The 22,898-nt window shown below is 33.7% G+C and overlaps 1 protein-coding gene across 1 annotated transcript in view; it reads right to left on the bottom strand.

The window, feature by feature from the left end:
• Nucleotides 1–22,898, bottom strand: part of AspRS (aspartyl-tRNA synthetase) — a 232,926-nt gene that overhangs the window by 46,976 nt on the left and 163,052 nt on the right. The window contains exon 12 of the mRNA XM_090412705.1: nucleotides 10,972–11,052. Within this exon, the coding sequence (XP_090268831.1) occupies nucleotides 10,972–11,052 (81 nt within the window). The remainder of the gene's footprint in view (nucleotides 1–10,971; nucleotides 11,053–22,898) is intronic.

The following is a 22,898-nucleotide window of genomic DNA, read 5'->3' as shown; positions in this document are numbered from 1 at the left end:
AAAAACTAATACAGGAAACTTTAGATCTAATGAAGAAAAGAAGAGAATATGAAAAGAGATTTGAATGAGACCAATAAAACAGAACATTTGGAAATTTGTAAAACTATATCAAAAGGATTAAAAATGAAATTAGATCATATAATACTAGGAAAATTAAAGAAACAATAGAAAAAATATAGCAATATGAAGATCCTAAGATGCACATTATCAGTTGGAACAAAGGAAATAGCTGCTGTAAGAGGAAAAAATAATGAAGTTATAAAAAATAGAGAAGCAATAATCAAAAGAATTCAGGAATTTTATACTGAACTTTATGAAGACAAGGAACGAGACATCCCAGAATCAACTATGGATAACTGGAGTGTGAAAGCCTCTGAGATCTTACATGGTGAAGAGGAAATGGCATTGTGGGAAAGGAAGAACTGGAAAGGCCCCAAGAGAAGATGAAATTATGGTAGACTTCTTAAAACCGAGAGGAAGTCCTGTCATCAAACAGCTGACCAAACTTTTTAAAAAATGCCTAAAACAGAGAAAAATTCCAAAAAAATTCAGTCCTAATAATAATTTTTAAAAAGGGCAACAAGGAATAAATTAAAAACTACAGACCTATAAGTCTACTCTCCACCATATATATAGTCTTCAAAAAAATTATAAATAATAGAATAAAATCTAAACTTGAGAGAATGCAATCCTGTGAACAAGCTGAATTTAGAGAGAATTACAATATTTTGGACCATACAGGAAGTGACCCATTCACACATTATGATGACTAATTGAAAAATCAATTGAATACAACAGACCCTTATGTCTGGCCTATATAGATTACAAAAAAAGCACTTGAAACTCAGTGAACAGAAACCATATATTGAAATGCTAAAACATATTTACAATAATGCAACTTCTGTAATTAAATTAAATAAAGACAGTGAAAAGTTTCCAATACAAAAAGGCATCTGACAAGGCGATACCATATCTCCCAAATTATTTACAGCTGCATTAGAAGAAGTCTTTAGAAGCCTTGATTGGAAAACAAAAGGAATAAACATAAATGGAGAAAGGCTGCATCATCTGAAATTTGCAGATGATGTTGTCCTAATAGCAGATAATCTTGAAGAAAGGCTAAATCAGCTAAATTAAATCATTATGTGCATCCATAATCATAAAAAGACAGTAATATGCTATGCAATGGTGGTCTGGAACCTAACATGTTATATACCTGAGGCATGCTTTGTATCCATTTTTTATTGTGAAAGTGTCAGAAGCCCACTCATCCAGTGATATCCTTGCCATAATTTTCTTGACAACTGGGCTCTCATTCAGGGGCATCATTTTGGAATTGATGTTAAAGGAGTAAGGAATAATTAATTAATGGTTCTGCAGAACAGCTTGTGATCATAAATTTGATGTACGTTGATATTATCAGATGGTGGAATTGACATAGATTTTTCTTCCTTTTGATATTTTCTTAACTGTCTTCTCAGTGTAAGAGGATTTTGTGAGTTATGCTGGTTAGCTTCTTTTTTGCATCCTAATGTGAAATGTTCTGTTTGGTCTATCTTTTGTCTCTATTTCTACCTTTGCTATGCAAGGAAGTAAACTGGATGGTATCCCTCACAGTCAACACATTTAAATTTATTTTCAGAGCAAGATTTATTAAACATACATTTTACCACCCCACTTGGAATGGATGGTAGAGCCACCAACAGGCAGTTGGAGTGTTCACATATTCCTAACATTTAAAGGTTCATAGCAGATTAGGGATATAAGGCCTTACAGAAGAGTTGAAATATCCTGCTTTTAGCAATGTCGGAGGTTTGAGTGTCAAAAGTGAGGATGATATTCCTGATCAGAACCAAGTGACCATCTTTATGCATGAAGATGCTTATACCTGTCACTCCTAGAGCTCTGAACATATCTCATCATCATCATCAAATTCCTGCCATGTACCCACAAGGGGTGTACAGGATATGATAGTACTATATGAAAAAATTATATCATTACTAACTTCCTATCTACAATTTTTCCTCCAAATCAGTCTTTTACTTGTCAAGACTCCAACATTATCAGATCTTATATTTCTATCGTCTAAGGCACTTTGCACCATATCAATCCACCTATATCTTGGTCTTCCTCTGGGTCATTTTGCTGCCAACCTGGCAGAGAACACTTGTTTTGCTAATCTTTCCTCTCCCATTCTATTTAAGTGACCATACCACCTGAGATTACCTCTGCTAACGTATTCCTGGATGCTGACAATGTCAAGTTCTTTCCTAATATCCTCATTTTTAATATGATATTGCCATTGATGCCATCTGTTCACGCCTCTAATCTTTCTCAGGACTCTCATATCTGCAGTCTCTAGTCTTTGGTCAAGTGTTTTACTTCTGACCCAGCTTTCAGATCCATAAGTTAAAACTGGTTTGAACACTGTCTTGTATACAGCTAATTTAGTGTTCCAGCTAATTTCTCTCTTATTCCATATGAATTTATTCAATTGACTTCCCACCATACCAGCTTTGCTGATTCTGTTGTCTATTTCTATATTTAATTTACCATCTTCAGTAAAAATTGTGCCTAAGTAGCTGAAATGTTTTACTTGTTCCACAGGTTCTCCATTCACAACACAGTTGACATTTTCAATGATTCTGCCTATTTTCATTGTCTTTGTCTTTTTATTGCTGACCTTCATACCATATCTATTACAACAGCTATTCAATTTAGTCAGAGAATCTTGCAGACTTGTAGCAGATTTATTTAGAAGTATAACATCATCTGCATAAATCAAAGAGCTGACATTAACATCTCCAATTCTGATATCATGTTTAATACCACTTTCCTTCATAATGTGATCCATATAGATAATGAATAACAGAGGGGATAATGTACATCCTTGTCTCACACCAGATTTAACATTAAACAATCTTCCCATACTTCCTTCAATTCTAACTGCTGACTTACAACTCAAATAAAGACTAAGTATTGCTTGATATAATGCCCCATTGACACCATATAACTGCAGCGTATTGAATAGCTTCTCTCTTGGCACCTTGTCATATGCCTTTTCCAAATCGACAAAACTTAAATACAGATCTTTGTTATACTCCCATGCTTTCTTGACTATTTGTCATAAAGTGAAGATCTGATCCTGACAGCCTCTGTTTGGCCTGAATTCAGCTTGGTCTTCACCAAGCTTTTCTTCCACAATTCTTCTCAACCGTTTCTCAAGTATACTTGCATAGATTATGCCAGGAACACCCAGTAGGGAAATACCTCTGTAATTCTCACATTCAGTTTTATTTCCCTTTTTATATATGGGTACTATAAGAGCTCTAATCCAATCATCGGGAATTCGTCCCTCTGTCCAGGCTTTCTGAACTATGCAGTGCAGCCACTGTAAGACTCTTATACCACCATACTTCAGCATTTCTGGTCGAATATCATCTACTCCAGCTGCCTTTCCACATTTCAAGCCTTTGATGGCTTTTTCTACTTCAAGTATGGATATGTATTCCTGCCTGCATGCCTGGTCAGTGTTTTATACCACTGTGCTGTCATCACTGCTTGTTTCATTTAGCAGTTTTTCAAAGTAATTACTCCATACTTCAAGGATATCTTTTTCTCCCGTTTTCATGTCACCTTTTTCATCTCTAATTCCTTTTACAGCACTCTTTCCTCCATTCCTAAGCTTCTTCAACACCCTCCAGAATATTTTGCCACCTTCTTGATATTTATTTTCTATATTCTTGCCAAAGTCCTCCCATGACGTTTGTTTAGCTAGTTTTATACAGTGTTTAGCATTCTTGCATTTGTCTCTATATTCTCTAAGAGCACAAGCTGACTTATTTGACAGGAACTTTTGATATGCTTTCTTCTTTTCCTTCACTGCCTCTTTAACTTCCTGTGTCCACCAGGGAGTTCTGATTTTTTTATTCTTGCACACAACCTCACCACATGCCTCTCTGGCAGAATCAATCAATGTTTTCTTCATAGTTTGCCACTGAATCTCCAAGGTTTGATTCCTGTTCTCAAACTCTTTCATTTTTTCTTCAATAATCTTTGTGTATTTTAGTCTACAGTTCACATCTGAGAGCTGCTCAACTTTTATTCGCTTTAAAACTTTCTTACATGTTATTCTTTTCAATATGAAATTCAATTTTATCCTGCTCAAGATTAAATAGTGATCACTTCCAATTTCAAATCCTCTGTACACTCTGGTGTCCTGGTGCAGGACACCAGAGTGGTATTTGTGTCCCTGTATTTGTGTATCTGGTGCACCAGGACACACTCTGGTGTCCTGCACCAGGGAGAAAATATCACTATCAACAATAACATAGTCAATGAGACTTTTCTTATTCCTAGCCTCTTCTCTCCATGTGAATTTGTGCACATTTTTATGTTGGAACATGGTGTTAGTAATAACCAGTCCATGTCCTGAGCAGAAATCCAACAGATATTTGCTATTATTATTAGCTTTGCTCTTTTCTCCAAATTTTCCCAAAATATTTTTGTATGTCTCACAATCATTTCGTACTCTGCTATTTAGATCCCCAACAAGGATCAACTTTTCCTTTTTCATTGTGTCAGTTGCTTTTTCTAAAGCCTCAAAAAATTCCTCCAGTTCTACCTTAGTAGAACCTTCTGTGGGACCATAGGCACAAATAAGTCTCATTGTCCAGTTCCCCATTCTCATATTTGCCCACATTACTCTACTTGAGACTGACTGCCATTCAAGAAGATTAGCCTCATATTTTGTGTTGAATACTATGGCTACTCCTTCTTTTCCTTGATTGCCATTGCCTGAATATAACATTTTGTATTTATTGCTCAGAGAGATCTCACCAGTTTTGGTCTTTTTTGTTTCAGTCACCCCTATTATGTCGATCTGGTACTTATCTAATTCCTCAGCTAGCTCCATTTCTTTGTCATTCAGGCTTCTTACATTGATAATACCGATCTTTAACTCTGGTGATGTTGAGTTGGGGTTTGTTTTCAGATTTGTTCCAGTAGCTGACTTTTCGTTGTTCGCCCTGGTTCCCTGGCGAAAACAACGGGGGCCTTGTTTAACCAGGCGACGCCCCAGCCGGCATGAAATTTTGTCATGTTGTACCATCATTTGTTATTTTGGTTTAACCAATAAGAATACAATTTGGTCGGCTAAATCCCAAATTGCCAGCCCATCCTCGTTCGTTCAGTATCCAAGTAGATACCCAACCAGGTGCACCACGAGAAGGTGAGGATTGGACATTAGGTCAGAAGCCCTGGTCGGTTCTTCGCATTCCTTTAAAGGCTCTGTGGAGGTCTCCTCTCAGTTATACAGCTTAGACCCTTAAGCACCCCCCCTGAACATATCTTCTTATCTGAAATATCTCACCTGTTTTGTATAAAGAAGGGTAAAATTTTCACTATTGCTTTACACACCTGTTTCATGGTTGGACCCATGCTGAAGACTGCCCGAGACATGACAGTGCCATGCGTAGACAAGTAGTTACAAAGAAGAAAATAATTTGTAGGGAGGTGGTGTTTCACCAAGTGATGAAAATTATCACCTAGAGATCTAGTTTGCATTTCCACCAACTAGGAAGGTTAATTTTAAGGTAATAATATTATTCTTATTTCTGTTATCAGAAATAAGAGACAAAACATTTACCTATGGAATGTGTACTTAGATGAGGCTTTTGTGGAGCTCTTGAAAAATATGAGGATGAAGGATTAACGCTCAAAAAGAATTTCAGTTCAACGCAAGAAATCCCTACCTACCATGGAGCTACAGACACATGTGAATGCACATTATCCAGCAAGCAATTTATACATTTCAAAGTGGAATGCCAAGATTACCTTAGACACAGCAGTAAGACCTGAGCTCTGTCCCTGGTCCTTATGGAAGACTCACTGCAACACCATTTACCCTAGTGAGCATGCTTGCATGCTGACTGATCACTCAGTTTTGCCAATCTTGTTGAAGCAGGGGCCAAAGTAATGCAAAACTACCAGGATCGCCCACCACCCTTTTCCTCCAGATCTTCAGGTCACACTACACAGTAAACATGGCAATAGGATGCTGATACTGAAGAAAAAAAAAGTAAAAAATACAAAGTGAATGAGAGTAAAGAATATAGAAAGAAAAGTATAGAAAAAGAGGAAGACTGGAAATGGCTACCACATCTAGAAGATCCCCTCTGCCACAAACAGATGGCTTATATGGAGATATTATACTGTGGATAGACAGCTGTGAAATACTTAAAAACAGCAACAAATATGAGATTTTTTTGCAACATGGGAAATCAGATTTGGCAGATTATGTCATTCACAGTGATCATAAAATCTTACGAAAACAGAACAAGGCGATATACAGGTCTGAATTCAAATTTGAATGTTTTTTCCAAGAATCAGCAGAAACTTAAACCAACTTTGTATAGAAGTGACCTTATGTCAAGGTCAATAAGGTCTGCATAAGACCTTACTATGTTAAGTTCAAAAGAAATTTTTTTGGTCACAATTTTCAGCTTGTAACCTGTCTAATTGGAACATCCATATAGTTATGGGTGTTTCAATTAGGACATACAACCTTGGTACACATACATGCCACTGAATTAGAAACCTTTATGCAGATATATGTAAATGTCACTTATGGAGTGTATATGCAAAATACTTCGTCATGTGTGTCTACATGACCACATGTTCTAGGCACCTATTTAAGAATGCTGCTGGTCAGTAATCAATATTGTTGATCACAATGAGAACCGTGGGTACTCATCTGACTGGAGCCATGATTTTGAAAACAGCAGAGCTGACTGTTTTCTCAAAAGGTGAGGTATTATTATTATTAAGTGACACCTCCAGGGAGTCCAAAGACTCATCAAAGTAGAGCACCTACTCTACAGCTCTCTGTCTCCACCAAGTACAACGAACTGCACCTACCATCATGTACACCAGTGCCATCTACCGCCCACCACCACTACTAGTATTTCCAGAGACAATCACAAACATCCATGCCCACGGTGGGATTCTAACCTGCAGCCTTTTGGCTGCAGAGCAGATATGCTAACCACTCAGCTGGCCTGGTTGTTTAATTAGTGGAAAAATAACCCACATTGCTTGTCTAAGAGGGTGTAACTGGTCCTAAGAGAGTATTCCAGGAATGAGATCGCTGTCATCTGAGAAGGTTTCTATAGACAAACAGAACTTCCTGTGTGCAGCAATTGACCAAAGCATTTAATGAATGCTGTTCCCAACCCATATCTCACGTGCAGAGAATTGAAGAGGATTGGTATTGGCAGTTGCATGCCTATAAGGAAACCATCAAATTCCGAAGTAAATAAAAATTTCAAATTCAGTGGCCGGTATATGTAATAAGCTAACAATCCTTTTACAAAACTCTCTCTCTCATACTATATTTACCACTACTAAAATCATTACTTCTGACAAGCACTACTATCTCCTTCTTTTCTGTTTCCATTTTTGTTTGTCCCATTTTCCAATCTTTAATTTTTGTCCCTGAAAGCTCAAAGTAGTCATTCTGTCAGTAAGCACAAATTCAATTACCAATACCATATTTTACCATCACCATGATTGCCATACCAATTTACATATCTTCAATTATAATTTTAAATGCATTAAATCCATTAAAACCACAATAATATATGAAAAACACACCAATTAATTTAAGAAAACTTAATAATAAAAAAAAGCATCAATTTTACAGGAGCTTTATAATAACACATCCATGCTCAAAATAGCCTCAAACCAGACTCCCATAACTATTATTATTCATTGTTAACTTAACCTACTTCAGCACTTTCCTGCCTCTTCTTGTTCTGCTCTTTCTTACCCTATCTGAGTTTCTTCAATTGTTTCTCGACTTTTTCTAATTCTCTGGCCGATTGTCTAATAATTTTTTAATCAGGATATTTCAAATGTCAAGTTATCTTCATTTGTACCATCAACAATGATACTGTTGAGCTGGACAAAGCATTCCATCCCTTGCATCTACATTAACTTGTACTTTCAACATCACTTGTTCAGTTGGGTTAATGGTGTAATTTTTTAAACTATCAAAAATTAACATATCTTTAAATATATATTTAAATGCACTAAATACAATAAATCCACTAAAAACTACACCAATTAGTTTAAGAAAACTCGAGGAAGAATCAATTTTACAGGAGGAATTTTGTAATAACACATCCACACTCAAAACAGCCTCAAACTAGACTTCCATAAAATGAAAAAAATTCAAAGTGTAAACAGATCTATTAGTGCAATTGAAGCTCTATTTATAGATACTTATATGATTTACACATGTAGAAAAAATATAGAATTTTATTCAAAAACTCCAATATATATATATATATATATATATATATATATATATCATCCAATGCAATGAAGACATAATCAAGGAGAACGACCGGTAACTACATTCAAAACATGAATCATGAGTTATTTAGCAAGTGTTTACTAGCTCATGTCTCTGTCACAGCTGAGTTGGCAGGATTACACTATTAGAGTTCATAAGAACAACTGTAAAAGTTTATGCAGATTAATATATTAAAAAAAAAAAAATTAACAGTTAATAGTAATCACCTATCAAAACTTAGAGAATGGCAGACAGTCAGAGCAGTTAAGGTCCAGATGATTTTGTAGCATTTTAAGTTTCAAGGAAAAGACAATCAAATTTGAACCTACTGGAATGAAGAATTTTGTCTCATTCCAAAGAACTCTGTACTCTGTAGATTATTATTATTACGAAATATCTCCAGGGAGTCCAAAGACTCATTGAGGGAGGGAGGGCACCTATTCTACAACTCTCTGCCTCCACCACTCCACCAACCGCAACTACCTTCATCATCTACACCAATGCCATCTACCACTGATCACCACCACTAGTATTTTTACACAATCATCCATGCTCACAGTGAGATTCATAAACATCCATGCTCACAGTGAGATTCGAACCTGCAGCCTTTTGGCTGGAGAGCGGATATGCTAACCACTCGGCCAACCAGGCCGGATAGATCTAGTGTAGATCTGGCATGAGAAGTAAGGCTGAACTTTGTTGGATTCTAAAAATGCAAAATAGTCAGATTCTAATCAAAACTAGTCTGTCCAAAATAGCAAAACATGACACAAGCAGGGTATTTGATAGACATCTCATAAGGAGGGAGGGAAAGAGAGAGAGAGAGGTGGTAATGCATCCTTTTTTATAGAGTAAGAAAGAAGAGTTTTCATACTGTTTGATGGAAGTGTACAGACTGAATTTACAAAGAATCCATGCTATTTGTCAGAGGTTCCTTTAAGGCAGGGTATTGAAATGAGGAAACAATGGAGATTTCTGATGTAAAATCAGGTCTATGACAAAAGTCTGCACTATCTGCACCCTTATTCATCATCTATATGGATTATATTATGAAAGCAAGTGGCAAAAATTGATAATGGAGATATCAAACTTAGCTCTTTGCTTTATGTAGATGATTTTGTCAATCTAAAGGACATTCTAATTCCCAGTTACTATGGTGTTCCTTCTTCCAGGTTTCTCTATTTCTGCTTTTCTCTTTAATCTCTTCTGGTTAATCTAAGTACATCTTCTAAGAAAAATTTTTCAGTAATCCTCTTCTTTTTCCTGCCTTTCTAATATGTTTATAATTATTGTCATCACCATTATTATCTGAGACCTCCAGGGAGTCAAGGACTCACTGAGAGAGGCTACAAATCACCCAAACCAAATTTTATCAGACGTATCCTATAATACTCATTCAGAAGTTTATAGACCTCTATCATATCACCTCTCTTTCTCCTGTTAACCAGAGTCTGTAATCCATGTACTCGCAATTGTCCTCATAATCTAAATCCCATAACCTGGATATAATCTTTGTAACTCTTCTTTGCACCCTTTCTATGACTTCTTTATTCCCTTGGAACTTATTTGTTCCATATACAATCTGTTTATTATGTCTCCATGTTTGTTCCAGGAATTTCATTTTCTTTATTTTTTCTACAATACTCAGATTTCTTCTATTTCATGCTAAACTTCAATGTTTTTAATTTCTGGACAATTTACTCCTAACACTTTCCATGATGTACTTCTAAACAAATCCAGTGCAAGTCTCTAGGATTCCTTAACTGAACAGCAGCTGTAACAAATTTGGTGTAAAAATTAATTCCATTGCCAAACTCATGAAAACAGACAGAGACAAATAAAATATACTGCATTCTCAATGGAGAACCTATAGAACAAGTAAAATATTTCAACTATTTAGAAACAATTTTTAGTGATGATGGCAATATAAATAAGAAAGATAACAGAATAAGCAAAGCTGGTACAGTGAGGAGTTAGGTGAATAAATTTATATAACAAATAAGAGAAATTAGTGTAAACACTCAACAATACATAAAAGTGTTCAAACCAATTTTAACTTACAGATCTGAGAGTTGGGTATCAACTATATCAACTGCATTAGAAATAACACATCTGATACAGATGATCAAAGAGTAGAGACCATAATATGAGAGTTTAGAGAAAAATTAGGGGAGTGAATAGATCATATCAATAGCAGAATCATATTAAAAATGAAGATATAGGAAGGAATATAGCATTGTTAGCATTCAAGAAAGTGTGAGTACAGCTAAGCTAAGCTAAGGAGAGGAAAGGTTAGCCAAACAGATGTTTGATACCAAGATGGCAGGAAAAAAATCTAGAAGACCAAGATCCAGACAATATTGGAGTGCTGACAAGTGATAATCTCATTTGGGGAAAATTGTTACAGGAGTTTAGTAATAATGTAGATGTAACCATGTAATGCTGTCATAGCATCCACCATACCCCTTGAGGGTTACATAATGAAAAAACTAATTATGACTACTAAATATAAGTTTCTAATTTTCTTAAAAATAATTATTAATACCAGCATACTGATAAATACACTCTGGAAAATATCCTGAGAAATAGATAAATTAGATATTTAATATACTTACTGGATTTTTTGGATCAGGCATTGTATAAAATGGCCTTACTTTAAGAGGAAACTTATCCAGAATGTAAAAATCTGTGTCATACTGAAATGAAAGAAGGAGATATTATTCTAAAACAATGTATTCAAGACTGATACAAAAGGCTATTAATTTGTTGAGTTTTTAAAACTACCACAGAAAATCAGCAGTTATTCTTTTCAATACAATATAGTCTTAATTAACAAAGTTTACATTTTTCTGTGAGAAGTTTTCGGCAATGATACATATTATTCACATTATAATGTAAATAAAGGCGTTTAAATAGAAATAAACAATTAAAACCTGACAAGTTCCATAAGTCGTAAGACTTACATCATCGGGGTACTGGTACAAAAAAGTTTTACATAACAAAAGACTATAAACAATTAATTACACATATTAGATGTTATGATAGCTTCACAACTGTCACAAATGAGAAACCAGAATAAAAACAGTAAATTCATTATTGTATGTGTTGGAGCTTAGCCAATTGTTGCTAAGATATGACATCATGCATGTCATATCCTAGGTCTGTGGCAGTTAAATTTTTGATGTAAGCAGACCATACTTGGTGCAAGATTAAGCCTTGATTTTTAATGCACTGTATAGGAATCCTAAACATTTGCAAGGCTTCTTTAAACTTTTCTTGTAAAAGTTTAAAGAAGCCTTGCACTCTTGGAATGAGAAAAACTGGGTTCAAATCCAATCAACGATACAAGGGCGGTCCCTTAAGTTTTTGGCCTGACTAACTTGTGATAGAAAGAAAACCATTGTCACTTTTCAACATAATCTCCCTTTACTTCAACACACTTTCTATGGCCTTGAAAAAATAGTGTGTACTTTTGTATGCAAAATGGCCTAAAAACTGAATCTTTCACTTCATTGTCATCTGCAAATTTTCTTCTTCAAAGGTCTTTCTTCAGTTTCAAGAAGGGGTAGTAGTCACTGGGTGCTAGATCTACGGCGTGGATGTTCAATCTCTTGGAAGCCACACCTTCATAACAATAGCTGTATGGACTGGAGCATTGTTGTGAAGCAGGCAAATACCACGACTCAGCATTTCTCATCTCTCCTCCTTTATGGCATCACACAGTTTGTGTAGCAGTGAAGCATAACATTCTGTATTTATGGTGGTATTCCTTTCCTTGAAGTCAATCAAGAGAATTCCCTGACAATCCCAAAAGATTGTTGCCATGATCTTCTTGGTGGACTGAGTGACCTTGGTTTTTCTCGGCAGTGCTTAGCCTGGTTTGCACCACTCCATGGATTCCCTTTTAGAAAGAGGATCATAATAAAGGACAATGGTTTTATCCCTGGTGACAATGGATTTCACACTTCTCTGATTCCCTTGGCAAAGCTCTAAAAACTCATGGGACAGGTCACACGATGCTTCTTCTGAATTACAGAGAGAAGTCAGGGCACCCACCTTCACATATCATGTGAAGCTTCTCGTGAATAAAGCTTTTCGAGAAGTTCAAAGAAATCTCAAAGATTTCTTTGAACTTCTGCTGTCTGTCACTGAGCAGTTTCTCCTCAACAAGAGAGACATTTTCCTCAGTCATCGCTTCACAGGCTAACCAGCATGAGGATCATCTTCTATGCTCTCTCTTCTTAGGTGAAATTGTTTAGCCCATTCGTTCATGGTGGAATATGAAAGAGAAACTTCCCCATAAACACCATCCAATTGCTGTTTGATAGCACTTGGAGAAAGTCCTTCTTTGGTGAAAAATTTTATCACAGTGCGGTACTCAATTCTTAACATTACAGCCACTTAGTGTGTCATGTGTTAGTCAAACGAGTGCCTCTAACTGAATGATGCAGGTAGAGTTGAAACTGGTATGCTAAGCTCCCTATAGATGGTACTATCTGTCACACACAGCATTTTAAAATTGGTGTGAATTTTGTATGTAAGGCCGGAAACTTTTGGAACCTACCTCCTATATGGAATTTTTGCAACTGAAGGCCAGTTGGGCAGCTCCATACAGAGGTGACAAGGTTTTACCTCATGGAATTTCAAGATTTTCATCCTACACAGAATGCAATCATGCAGAGAACACATAATTAACATATATGCACGTGCACACACAGAGAGAGAGAGAGAGAGAGAGAGAGAAGTGAGTACTGGTATGGGGAATAGTTCTATTCCTATTCTGTCAGATTTGAATTTGAAAGCTTGCTTAACCTACACATAAGCATAAAACTATGATGATAATTCTATAACAATTTTTTCATCTGATGATTAGTTCCTAGTATCTTGGAGCTAAAGTGTAGTCCAAAATTTCTAAATATTCAATTTAGAAATTTTCTATTAATTTCTAATTACTGATTTTCACGTGATTCTATGGTTTCTATTAATGGGTAGTCAGCCAAACCCAATTCATCACATTGTAAAAATTTTATATAGTAGTTCTTGGTGTCTAATAGCAGAAGAATGACTTCTCTATCCAAGTAGGATATTTTAAATGAGATTCAGTATATTTCTGGGTAGTATATGAAAGTCTACACAGTTTCTGGTACAATATAATGATCAGCTTTTCGAGTGAAGAGGCTGATAAGTTATCGTGGGAATTTTTAGGAAAGAGAAGAAACAGAAAATACCAAAACTGTCCTTCCAATTCAAAATTGCTTTATTAATGAAGTGGTCAGTCTCCCCCCCCGCCGCTTTAAACCTATAGCCTACTAATGCTATGGATGAATAAAAGGCAAAGAAAAAAAAACACCAATTTGAATGGCTGCATATTAGTTTTCAGGAAACACCAATGGCAGGATAAGCAATGGTAACGAACAGCAGTAGAGAACATGAATGAACAGAGAGAAAGAGACAGATTTTGAAACTATGAACGAATGATTTCTTAGTTGCTGTATGTAGTAGACTGAAAGTGACAGAATTACTAATGCCAATTCTGATAAGTGACCATGGAAATGCCACATCTGCACATAATACATGTATAAAAAAAATGAACCAGATATGAGACAGTGGAGAAAACTGGTGAGAAAGGGTAATTAGCATATTTTTTTTTTTTGAATGGGATCAAGTATTTTTAAGAAACTTAGGAGCACCATTCCTGATGTGAGAATAGTATTCTATGATAGATTCAACAGTAAAGCACCATCACCTCTCACTATAACAAACTTGTAGGGACCAAATAAAAAGTAGTATAGTGGAAAGTTTTCTGTAATGCCTGTGATTAAAAAAGTTTCCTGTATGCCAAGTAGACTGAAGATTCAGAATGAAAGATAAAAGAAAATCGAGGTAAAAGAAATCTTGTTTTGTCCTACACAATAAGATCCATCATTTACTTTATACTATAATACATGTATCATATATATTTCACAGTTGTGGAAGCAGAGATACTATAAATTCTAGCATTTGTGCAATGCAAAAATTGTGAAATAAGTAAGAGAGGTATAGTGAACTGAATTTTGCAATTGACTGGAAAAGGTAACAGATATGGATTGCAAAATAGAAAGAGAATGCATGAAAGAATGAAGCCCTGTGGCAATTCAAAATTACCTCTGAAATTTGAAGACAAAGATTCCCATTATTACAGCATGCAGGGCAAGAGAATATTGGTAACCAAATTTGCATGGAGAACAAACCACAAGACCGGCATTACTTAAGAGGCCTGGAAGCTAAGGGTGTGATCAGGAAGCATGTGAAGTCTAGGTTCTTTTCATGGCATGTGGTAATGGAAGTGAATAAGATGCAATAAAATCCTTAAGTGAAGCTAAATGCCTTGGCATGCTAGCCAAGGCATTTAGAAAATAAACTATATAAATATATCATCTCATTTCCTTCATGTTAAACTCAACAGTCTGTCACAGTCAAATAACATGGCTTCTTAGAAACCTGATATTGCTCACGACACTATAGTATCTGCATTGTAGACCATCGCTGTAATTTCATGTGTTCTTCTTGCCAGTTTGACTATTCTGCATGATGAAAAACCTGACACTTTGGTACGAGACCAGCCATCTCACATTCAAATGAAAAGTCCTGATCAAGGTTCTTTGTGTGCTAGACATAAACTTCAAAAGTGTTTCCAAAGGTTGGAAACACTTGGGTTCAAATTCTTTACAAGCTAGGAGAAATGCTGAAGCTAATATAGTATGTATGTATGTGAAAGGAAAATAACCAAAAAGGTAAATTACACAACTATTTTGCTTTTATATGCATATCTATCTATCTATCTATATATATATATTCAAAAATTTGTGTAGACTATGGTATGGTATTGTATTCTTGAAATAATAATAATTATACTATAATAATCAATAATAAAACATATATCTAAATGCTTGTGTACCTGATGGCCAATAAAGGCTAATGGCAGTACTACTAAATTTGGTATGTGGCATTTTCATATTGTAATTTCAAGGATTGTAACATTTTTTTCCTACCCACTCTTCTTCTTCTTTCCCATGCAGGGAACTATTAACTATTTTAACTAAATCACTTTCTATTGTTAAATTGTGAATGAAGATATTCTATATATTATAACCTGTACACCCCTTGAGGGTACATGGCAGAAATTTGATGATGATGATGATATATATTATAATACTTCATTCATATTTAACATAATCCACTATGTCATAAGCAAGACTTGTAAATATTATTTGTTGTAAATATTATCAGTTATTATAGTGGAAAATATGTTATTCGTATAAATGTTTTGAGTTTTGTTTGTTATTAATTAATTGTATAACCTTAGGATATGTAATAGTAATAAAAAGACTCTATATAAAAATGACATTCATTTAATTTACTTTATTCTGTAAAATTTATTATAAGAAACTGTGTGTATATAAATTTAAATGTACCTTATGTGAACCATGATATATATATTTTTGTTATTTCTATAAGTAAAAGGTAATTTTATGGAATTCTACTGATGGGATTTGATTGGCTACTGATGGAGAAATGGAGTTTGTTTCAGTTAGCTTGTGCTGAGAGCATGAGCTACTGTATATAAAGAGAAAAGCCACTCGATATAAACTGAACGGGTTAAAACCGGATTTTGGCGGGAAAAAAAGCTTCTCTTTTTCTTCTGTTTTCCAATCAACTACGTTGATTGAAAAACAGAAGAAAAAGAGAAGCCCTGGAGACAGCATAGAGATCGGTAGTGAGTGGCAGAAGGGGAGTTGATATATGCCGAAAATTGTCTAGGAAAGAACAAGGAATTAATAGGCATTTTTAATTACTTCTATAGGAGTTCTGATACTACAATGATTTCCTAATGGTTGGAGGAATAGTACAGAACTGAAGTTAATACATAGCAGAAAATAAAGAATTAGTAAATAACTTAAACCAAGTGCATTAAGACTTGTGTATTTCTGTGTCTATAATTCAGTTATTATAGTGGAAGATTTCTTTTGAATTGTGTTGCCATAAAGTAAAAGTCAACAAGAAATTCAAATGTGCCTATGTGAATTTGATGCTTAGAAGCAGTAACCCGTTAAGAGTTGTCCTTTCTATGACTTGTGAAGCAATATCAGTTAATTCCATCGGATATAATTTGACCTTAGCTGTAGTGTTATGTCAATCATTGGTCGGATGTTAGATGTACAGAAGTACTTTCCCCACCGTAACAATAAGTGTTATGTTGTTCTATTAAGTGTTAGCTGACTGAGAAAGAATATAGTGTAGCCTGTCATAAGATTAGTTGTTGTAACATTTGGAAGCTTAAACTTTTAAGAACTAATTTCAACTTGATTGAATGAGCATATAGAACTGAGAAATGAATGCGTGATAGTTAATGGACTGTAATTATTCTGAATAGTTTAAACTGAGCTAATATATTTATGATATGATTCATCCAATTGGACAGAGAGAACTATGTGAAAGAAATACAGTACTAAAGCTTTAGAAATAAGAAATGTCAACATTAGTCATAATCCACAAACCTAACCTAGAAGTTACTAATATTTGAATATAAATTCTTGTATATATTTAATTGGATAACTTTTTGCAGATAGTTATACTTGTATGTTTATGTTGTACCATTCCACATTAAATGTTTTCTTTTGTTGAGTTAAGCTTGGTGTTTGCCTGATTTTCTTTTATTGCACCGCTCATAAAATTAATCGGACCTTTGCGGAAGCCTTAAATGCTATTAACAACCTCGACCTAAAAGTAGAGTGATAATATAAATATAGTTGATGATTGATTCTTCTATATTATTTAGACTAATCTGAATATAGGGTGGCACAGTATAATATAAATTTCTTTATGTTCAGATGAGTATCAATTATCAACTAATGAAGAAAAACGGAATTTAAAGAGTTAAAAATGAGTTTAACAAACCAACATAATTGGAACAGTCAGTTAGGTGGGACGTTCCAACACTATTGTTATAACTTATTGCATTCCTGTAAAAGAATAAAGCCTCAGACTGGAATAAAAAGCATAAAATATTACATATAAAATCTAAAAATCTCCTATGAAAATACACAGCTTTCTACTCTAAATGGAAAACAAAGCAAAATGATATTAGATCTACAACTTTGTAATCAGGGACAGGAGTAACCCTAGATTTCAAATGGATATGTTTTTTATTTATTTTTATTATTTTTAATTTCGGCATAAGGTTTTTGCTGGAACATGAATACATTTTGCAATTAATACCACTTTCTTGCTTTGCTAATGGCAGCTTTTAACCATTAACAGATCACTACTGATAAGTTCCTATCTCCACTGAGGGAGAAAAAAATGTCTGAAATAGCGCTGATGGTGGAATCTTAAAAACTAAGTAACAAAAATGCAATTATACAGGATCTCTGACAATCTTCATTGCCTTCGCTTGACTGTCAGAAGCGAATCTCACCCAGTAAAGGTGATGTTTTATTTTTCTCCTTCCCACAGAAATTAGTGCCATATGTAGAAGGCATCCATATGTAGGAAAGAAGAGGTCTAAGTCCAACAATATCTTGTGCTGCCAAACTGCAGACCTGAAGAATCTCTTTCGCTGATGATTTTTGCCACACTGACAGTGTGCCCTGTGAGGCACACAAAGAAATTCAGTTACCACTTACACTCATTTATGAACATTTATACCCACAGTGGAATTTGAACTATTATTACTCTGTATTTCTAGAGATACTCACATCCCTGAGTGCAAAGTTGCCGAGCTGATATAATCTTTTATAACTTCAGAATTTTCATTTACACTAAAAGCTAGATATTTCATCCAGCTGGATCACTTCAGATATAAAATGGAATATTATTATAACTTAAGATCTCATATTCTAATGGCCCAACACAGAATTATGCCAGTCAGATCTCTGAGACAAGATGATTTAGATAGTTAACTGTGGCCCAGGTAATCAAAGAAATCATACAAATACACACAAAGCCCTGTGCAATATACATGAACTTGTGTGATATATTAATTACAATTAATAATATCACACTCCCAATAAAAAAAAGTGATAACTCAAAAATTTCTCATTTTAATATTTAGTGCTGACTGTATGCTAAATGTTATATTTAATCAGGGAAAATTTTATTAATGTGGTTCAAAATATGTCTACATGATAATGTTGTCACTATGGTCAACACAGCCATTGCTTCATGATGCATTTTTCTTTTGTCTCTCCTGGATCACTTTTTTTTTTTTTTTTTTGGGGGGGGGGGGGTTATAACCAGTTGTGAGCTCTTGGCTTGCATCGTCAAACAAACAAACAAACTACACCAACACCATCTAACGCTGACTGCCACCACTAGTATTTCCACAGAAATACTAGTGGTGTATTTCTGTGGAAATACACAAACGACAATCACAAACATCCATGCCCATGGTGGGATGTTTGCGAATGCGAATAGATGTTTTTTAATCTGTTTATTTAATTTCGATAGGAACAAAACAAATTTATTTTGTTTTGTTCACGATAGAAGTTTTTATGACAAACAATCTATAAAAATACATAAATATTATCTAAAACACAATATATTGAAATACGTTATATTTCTCTTTTGTTTTTATACTTCAAGTGATAATCAACGGTGCCAATCAGGGCCATATTCATGGGTGTGCGAACTGTGAGGTGGCACAGGGCCCCATGCCAATTGAAAAAAAGAAAATCGATTAATTTTTTAAATTATTATATAAATTATATATAATTTATATAAATTATATAATTTTACAACCAACTATTGTTATAGTAAGCGAAATATTTGTACGTATTTTCTTGGTAAAATAAACACCGAATTTTTCATCAAAATACATTAAAATTATACTGATAACGGCGCTTCGTTCTTTCGTTGGCACTGCACCGCATTTTTAAGATCAAAGGAAATGGAGAACGTGACATGCTTGGTCAAACAATGAGTATTGAAGATCCAAAAACTGAGACACCAGAGGAAGGTGAACTATTTACTATTGATGATCTGCAACATGGCTCAAAATTTTGAACAACGCAACACTAACACAAATTGTACAACTTGGTCCACCGTCTCCTCTGACTGAAAATGATTTTCCAAAAGATGACAACAACAGATGTTTTTCCACAACTCACTATGTTAGGACAATTACAAATGGAGAGAAGCAAAACAGAAGATGGCTTGTATATTCAAACTCTTCCAGCACTATTTTTTTGTTTCTGTTGCAAATTATTTTCTTCTGATGATAAATTTTTATCTATTAATGGCTTTTCTGACTGGCGACATCGACAATTAAGTGAAAGATTAACGTCGCACGAACGAAATCCAGTGTACATGAAATGCATGTATTCATGGACACAAATGGAATGTAATTTAAAAAATCACAATACAATTGATCAGGCAAATCAAAATGTCATAAAATTTGAAGCAGAACGATTAAGAAATGTTTTAAGAAGAATAGTAGCAGCAATTCTTTATTTATCCGAACATAATTTAGCTTTTAGAGGTAATTTTGATACTTTGTACACAGCTCAATAATGGTAATTTTTTAGGATCATAGAATTAATTGCAGAATTTGATTCACTTTTAAAAGATCATTTAATGCGATGTTCGGGAAAAACAATTACAGTTAAGAAACAAAATTCAACAAAATACTGTAAAAATGATACAACAGGCAAAGTACTATTCAATAAGTCTCGATTGTACTCCTGATGTTAGTCATCAGGAGCAAATTTCAGTAATATTTACATTTTTACATATATTTGAAGCAGATATCGAAATTCATGAACACTTTTTGACGTTTTTAACAACTAATGACATTGCTAGTACAGGTATATATGAAAACATAAAATCACTTTTGAATAAATTAAATCTTAAATTGTCAGATTGTAGAGGGCAAGGGTATGATAACGGAGCGAATATGAAAGGAGTATATAAGGGAGTCTGTGCTTACATTTTAAATGAAAACGAAAAGGCATTTTATACTCCTTGCGCCTGTCATAATTTAAATTTGATTTTAGGGGATGTCACAAAATCATCAATTATAGCAATAAATTTTTTTTAATGTTATACAAAAAATATATGTATTATTTGCTGTCTCAACTTCATGTTGGGACATATTAAAGAAATTTGTTATTTGTTAAACAATTAACTCCAAAACCGTTATGATAGAAGATGGGAATGTACAATAGAATCAGTTAGAGCTGTTTTCAAATTCCAGAATTTTTAAATGCACTAAAAGAATTATCTAAAACTGCATCAGTTAATACTATCAAAGTAGAAGTGGTTTCAATATATGAACAAATAGATTCATTGGAATTTATACTAAGCCTTGTAATTTGGTATGAGCTTTTGTCAAAAGTTAATTTAGTAAGTCAAGTATTACAAAATGCAAAAATTCCCATAGATGTAGTAACTAAGCACATTAAAGAGTTAGTGCAATACTTTGAAGACCAGAGAATATCAGGATTTGATAGCTGTTTTGAGATTGCTAAAGAACTGTTCAAATCTATTAGAAATTAAATTTAAAGAAAGTCCAGTACGTTGAAGAAAAGTATTTTTTGATTATGAAACGCCTGATGAATCACACATAGGTGATAAAGATAATTTTAGGATAAATTTCTTTTTTTTTGTAATTTTAGATACTGGTCTACAATCTGTCAAAAAAAGATTTGAATTGTATGAAATTCACAAAAAATCATTTGGATTCTTTATGATATGAAATTAATAAGAAAAATGACAGAAAATGAACTAAAATTTTGCTGCAAACAGCTGTATCAAAAATTAAATACAGATATTGATGAATCTGAATTTTACAATGAATTAATTATTTTTAGAAATATTGTTCCAGAAGATGCACCCATTAATATTTTAAAATTCATAATTGCAAATAATTTGTCGGATATTTATCCAAATATTACTACGACATTTAAAATATTATTGATCAGTCCAGTTACGGTGGCATCAGCAGAAAGGTAATTTTCAAATTAAAATTAATAAAAACCTATTTGCAATCTTGTATGTCTCAAGAACATTTGTTGTCCCTGGCAATAATATCTATAGAGCATGAAATTACAAAATATTTGAATTTTGATAGCGTTATAAAGATTTTATTGATAAGCGTATTAGGTTAAATAAAATTTAATATATTAAGATTCCTTTTAAATCTTATAAGTTGTTATACATATATTTCATTCTTTATAGTAAAACTGGATATTTTTTTATATTTTTATATTATTTATTTATTTATGATTTATTTACATTATTAAATAAATCATTATTCTGGCATATTTATATGATAATGTGTACTTACATAATAAAATAATATATCATGTACATACAAACATATTTATTTTTTAACTAATTTTTTCCCTTTACTTTAATTGATGCTAAAGAGCATACTTGTTTATGTGCATAAATATTTTTCATATCTGATTTAATTAATTAATTAACAAGATATTCTTCCATTTAAAATTTCCATAAATGTTACTAACTTTCAGGGGCCCCGCTTTTCCATTTCGCACAGGGCCCCGCAAAATGTAGAAATGGGCCTGGTACCAATCAAGGGGCATTATTTTATAGTCCTATTTATTTATATGTGATTACCAAAAGTGAATTATATATAAAATGGTAGTAACAGTAACTCTAATATTTTATTTAATAAAATCACTTTCGAGACGATGAGACGAATTTACATAAAAAAAAACTAAAAAAACCTCACTGTCTGGTGCACATTTACCCAGAAAAAAACTCCCTCCTTTAGAGGTTAACATTTACAAACAATTACTTTAAGGAAATACTTATGAGAACAGCTGCCACACCTTATTTCCTTCCTCCTTCACGTCTTGCGTTCTTCTAGGAGGATCTATAGCTAAGCGATAATTTTCTAGAAAATATTTGACATAGGGATTCGAATTAAATTCATTCAAAGGTTTCCCATTTATACATATTGTCATTAAATCCAAAATATGTTATAGTGAGAGAAGATCTCTTCGTCGTTACGATATTATTCATCACACTAAAAGCTTGTTCGGCTTCAGCGCTGTAAACTGCAATTGTTGCCATAATCACTTTGGCTTTTTTCACCGTACTGGGAATTTCGTTTTGTAACTTTCCATTCAAAGCCATTTCCACTAAATCTCTAAAATCATTAATTTTAATTTCATATTTCAAAATAAAATTTAAATATCTTATCCTCTTTTTTTCCTTCTAACCATGGACACGTAACTTCTTTCATATTCCATATTTCAGGATAACATACATTTAAAATGTTTTTCAGTTCATCTTCCAAATCCTCAAATTTTCATTTTTAAGTTTAAAATTTCTTTGCTGCTTTAATCTATCCTTTAAAGACATTATAAGAGGGTTTAGTAATGTTTCTCACAGTAGTTTGTGAAATATGATTTGCTTTCACTTGCTATTCCTTCAAATTCTTTTGATTTTAACATGGTATCAATTTTAGATTCACAAGAACCTACAGAATTTTTAAAATTATTACTTGCACTAATTGTTTGCATGATTAAGGAGTTAG

This window comes from Typopeltis vanoorti, chromosome 23 (genome assembly GCF_054136105.1).
Source record: "Typopeltis vanoorti isolate ZY-2024b chromosome 23, IOZ_Tvanoo_1.0, whole genome shotgun sequence".
Classification (NCBI taxonomy): Eukaryota; Metazoa; Arthropoda; class Arachnida; order Uropygi; family Thelyphonidae; genus Typopeltis; species Typopeltis vanoorti.
Note: the sequence above shows the minus strand (reverse complement) of the source record. Positions and strands in the feature narration are given on the sequence as shown.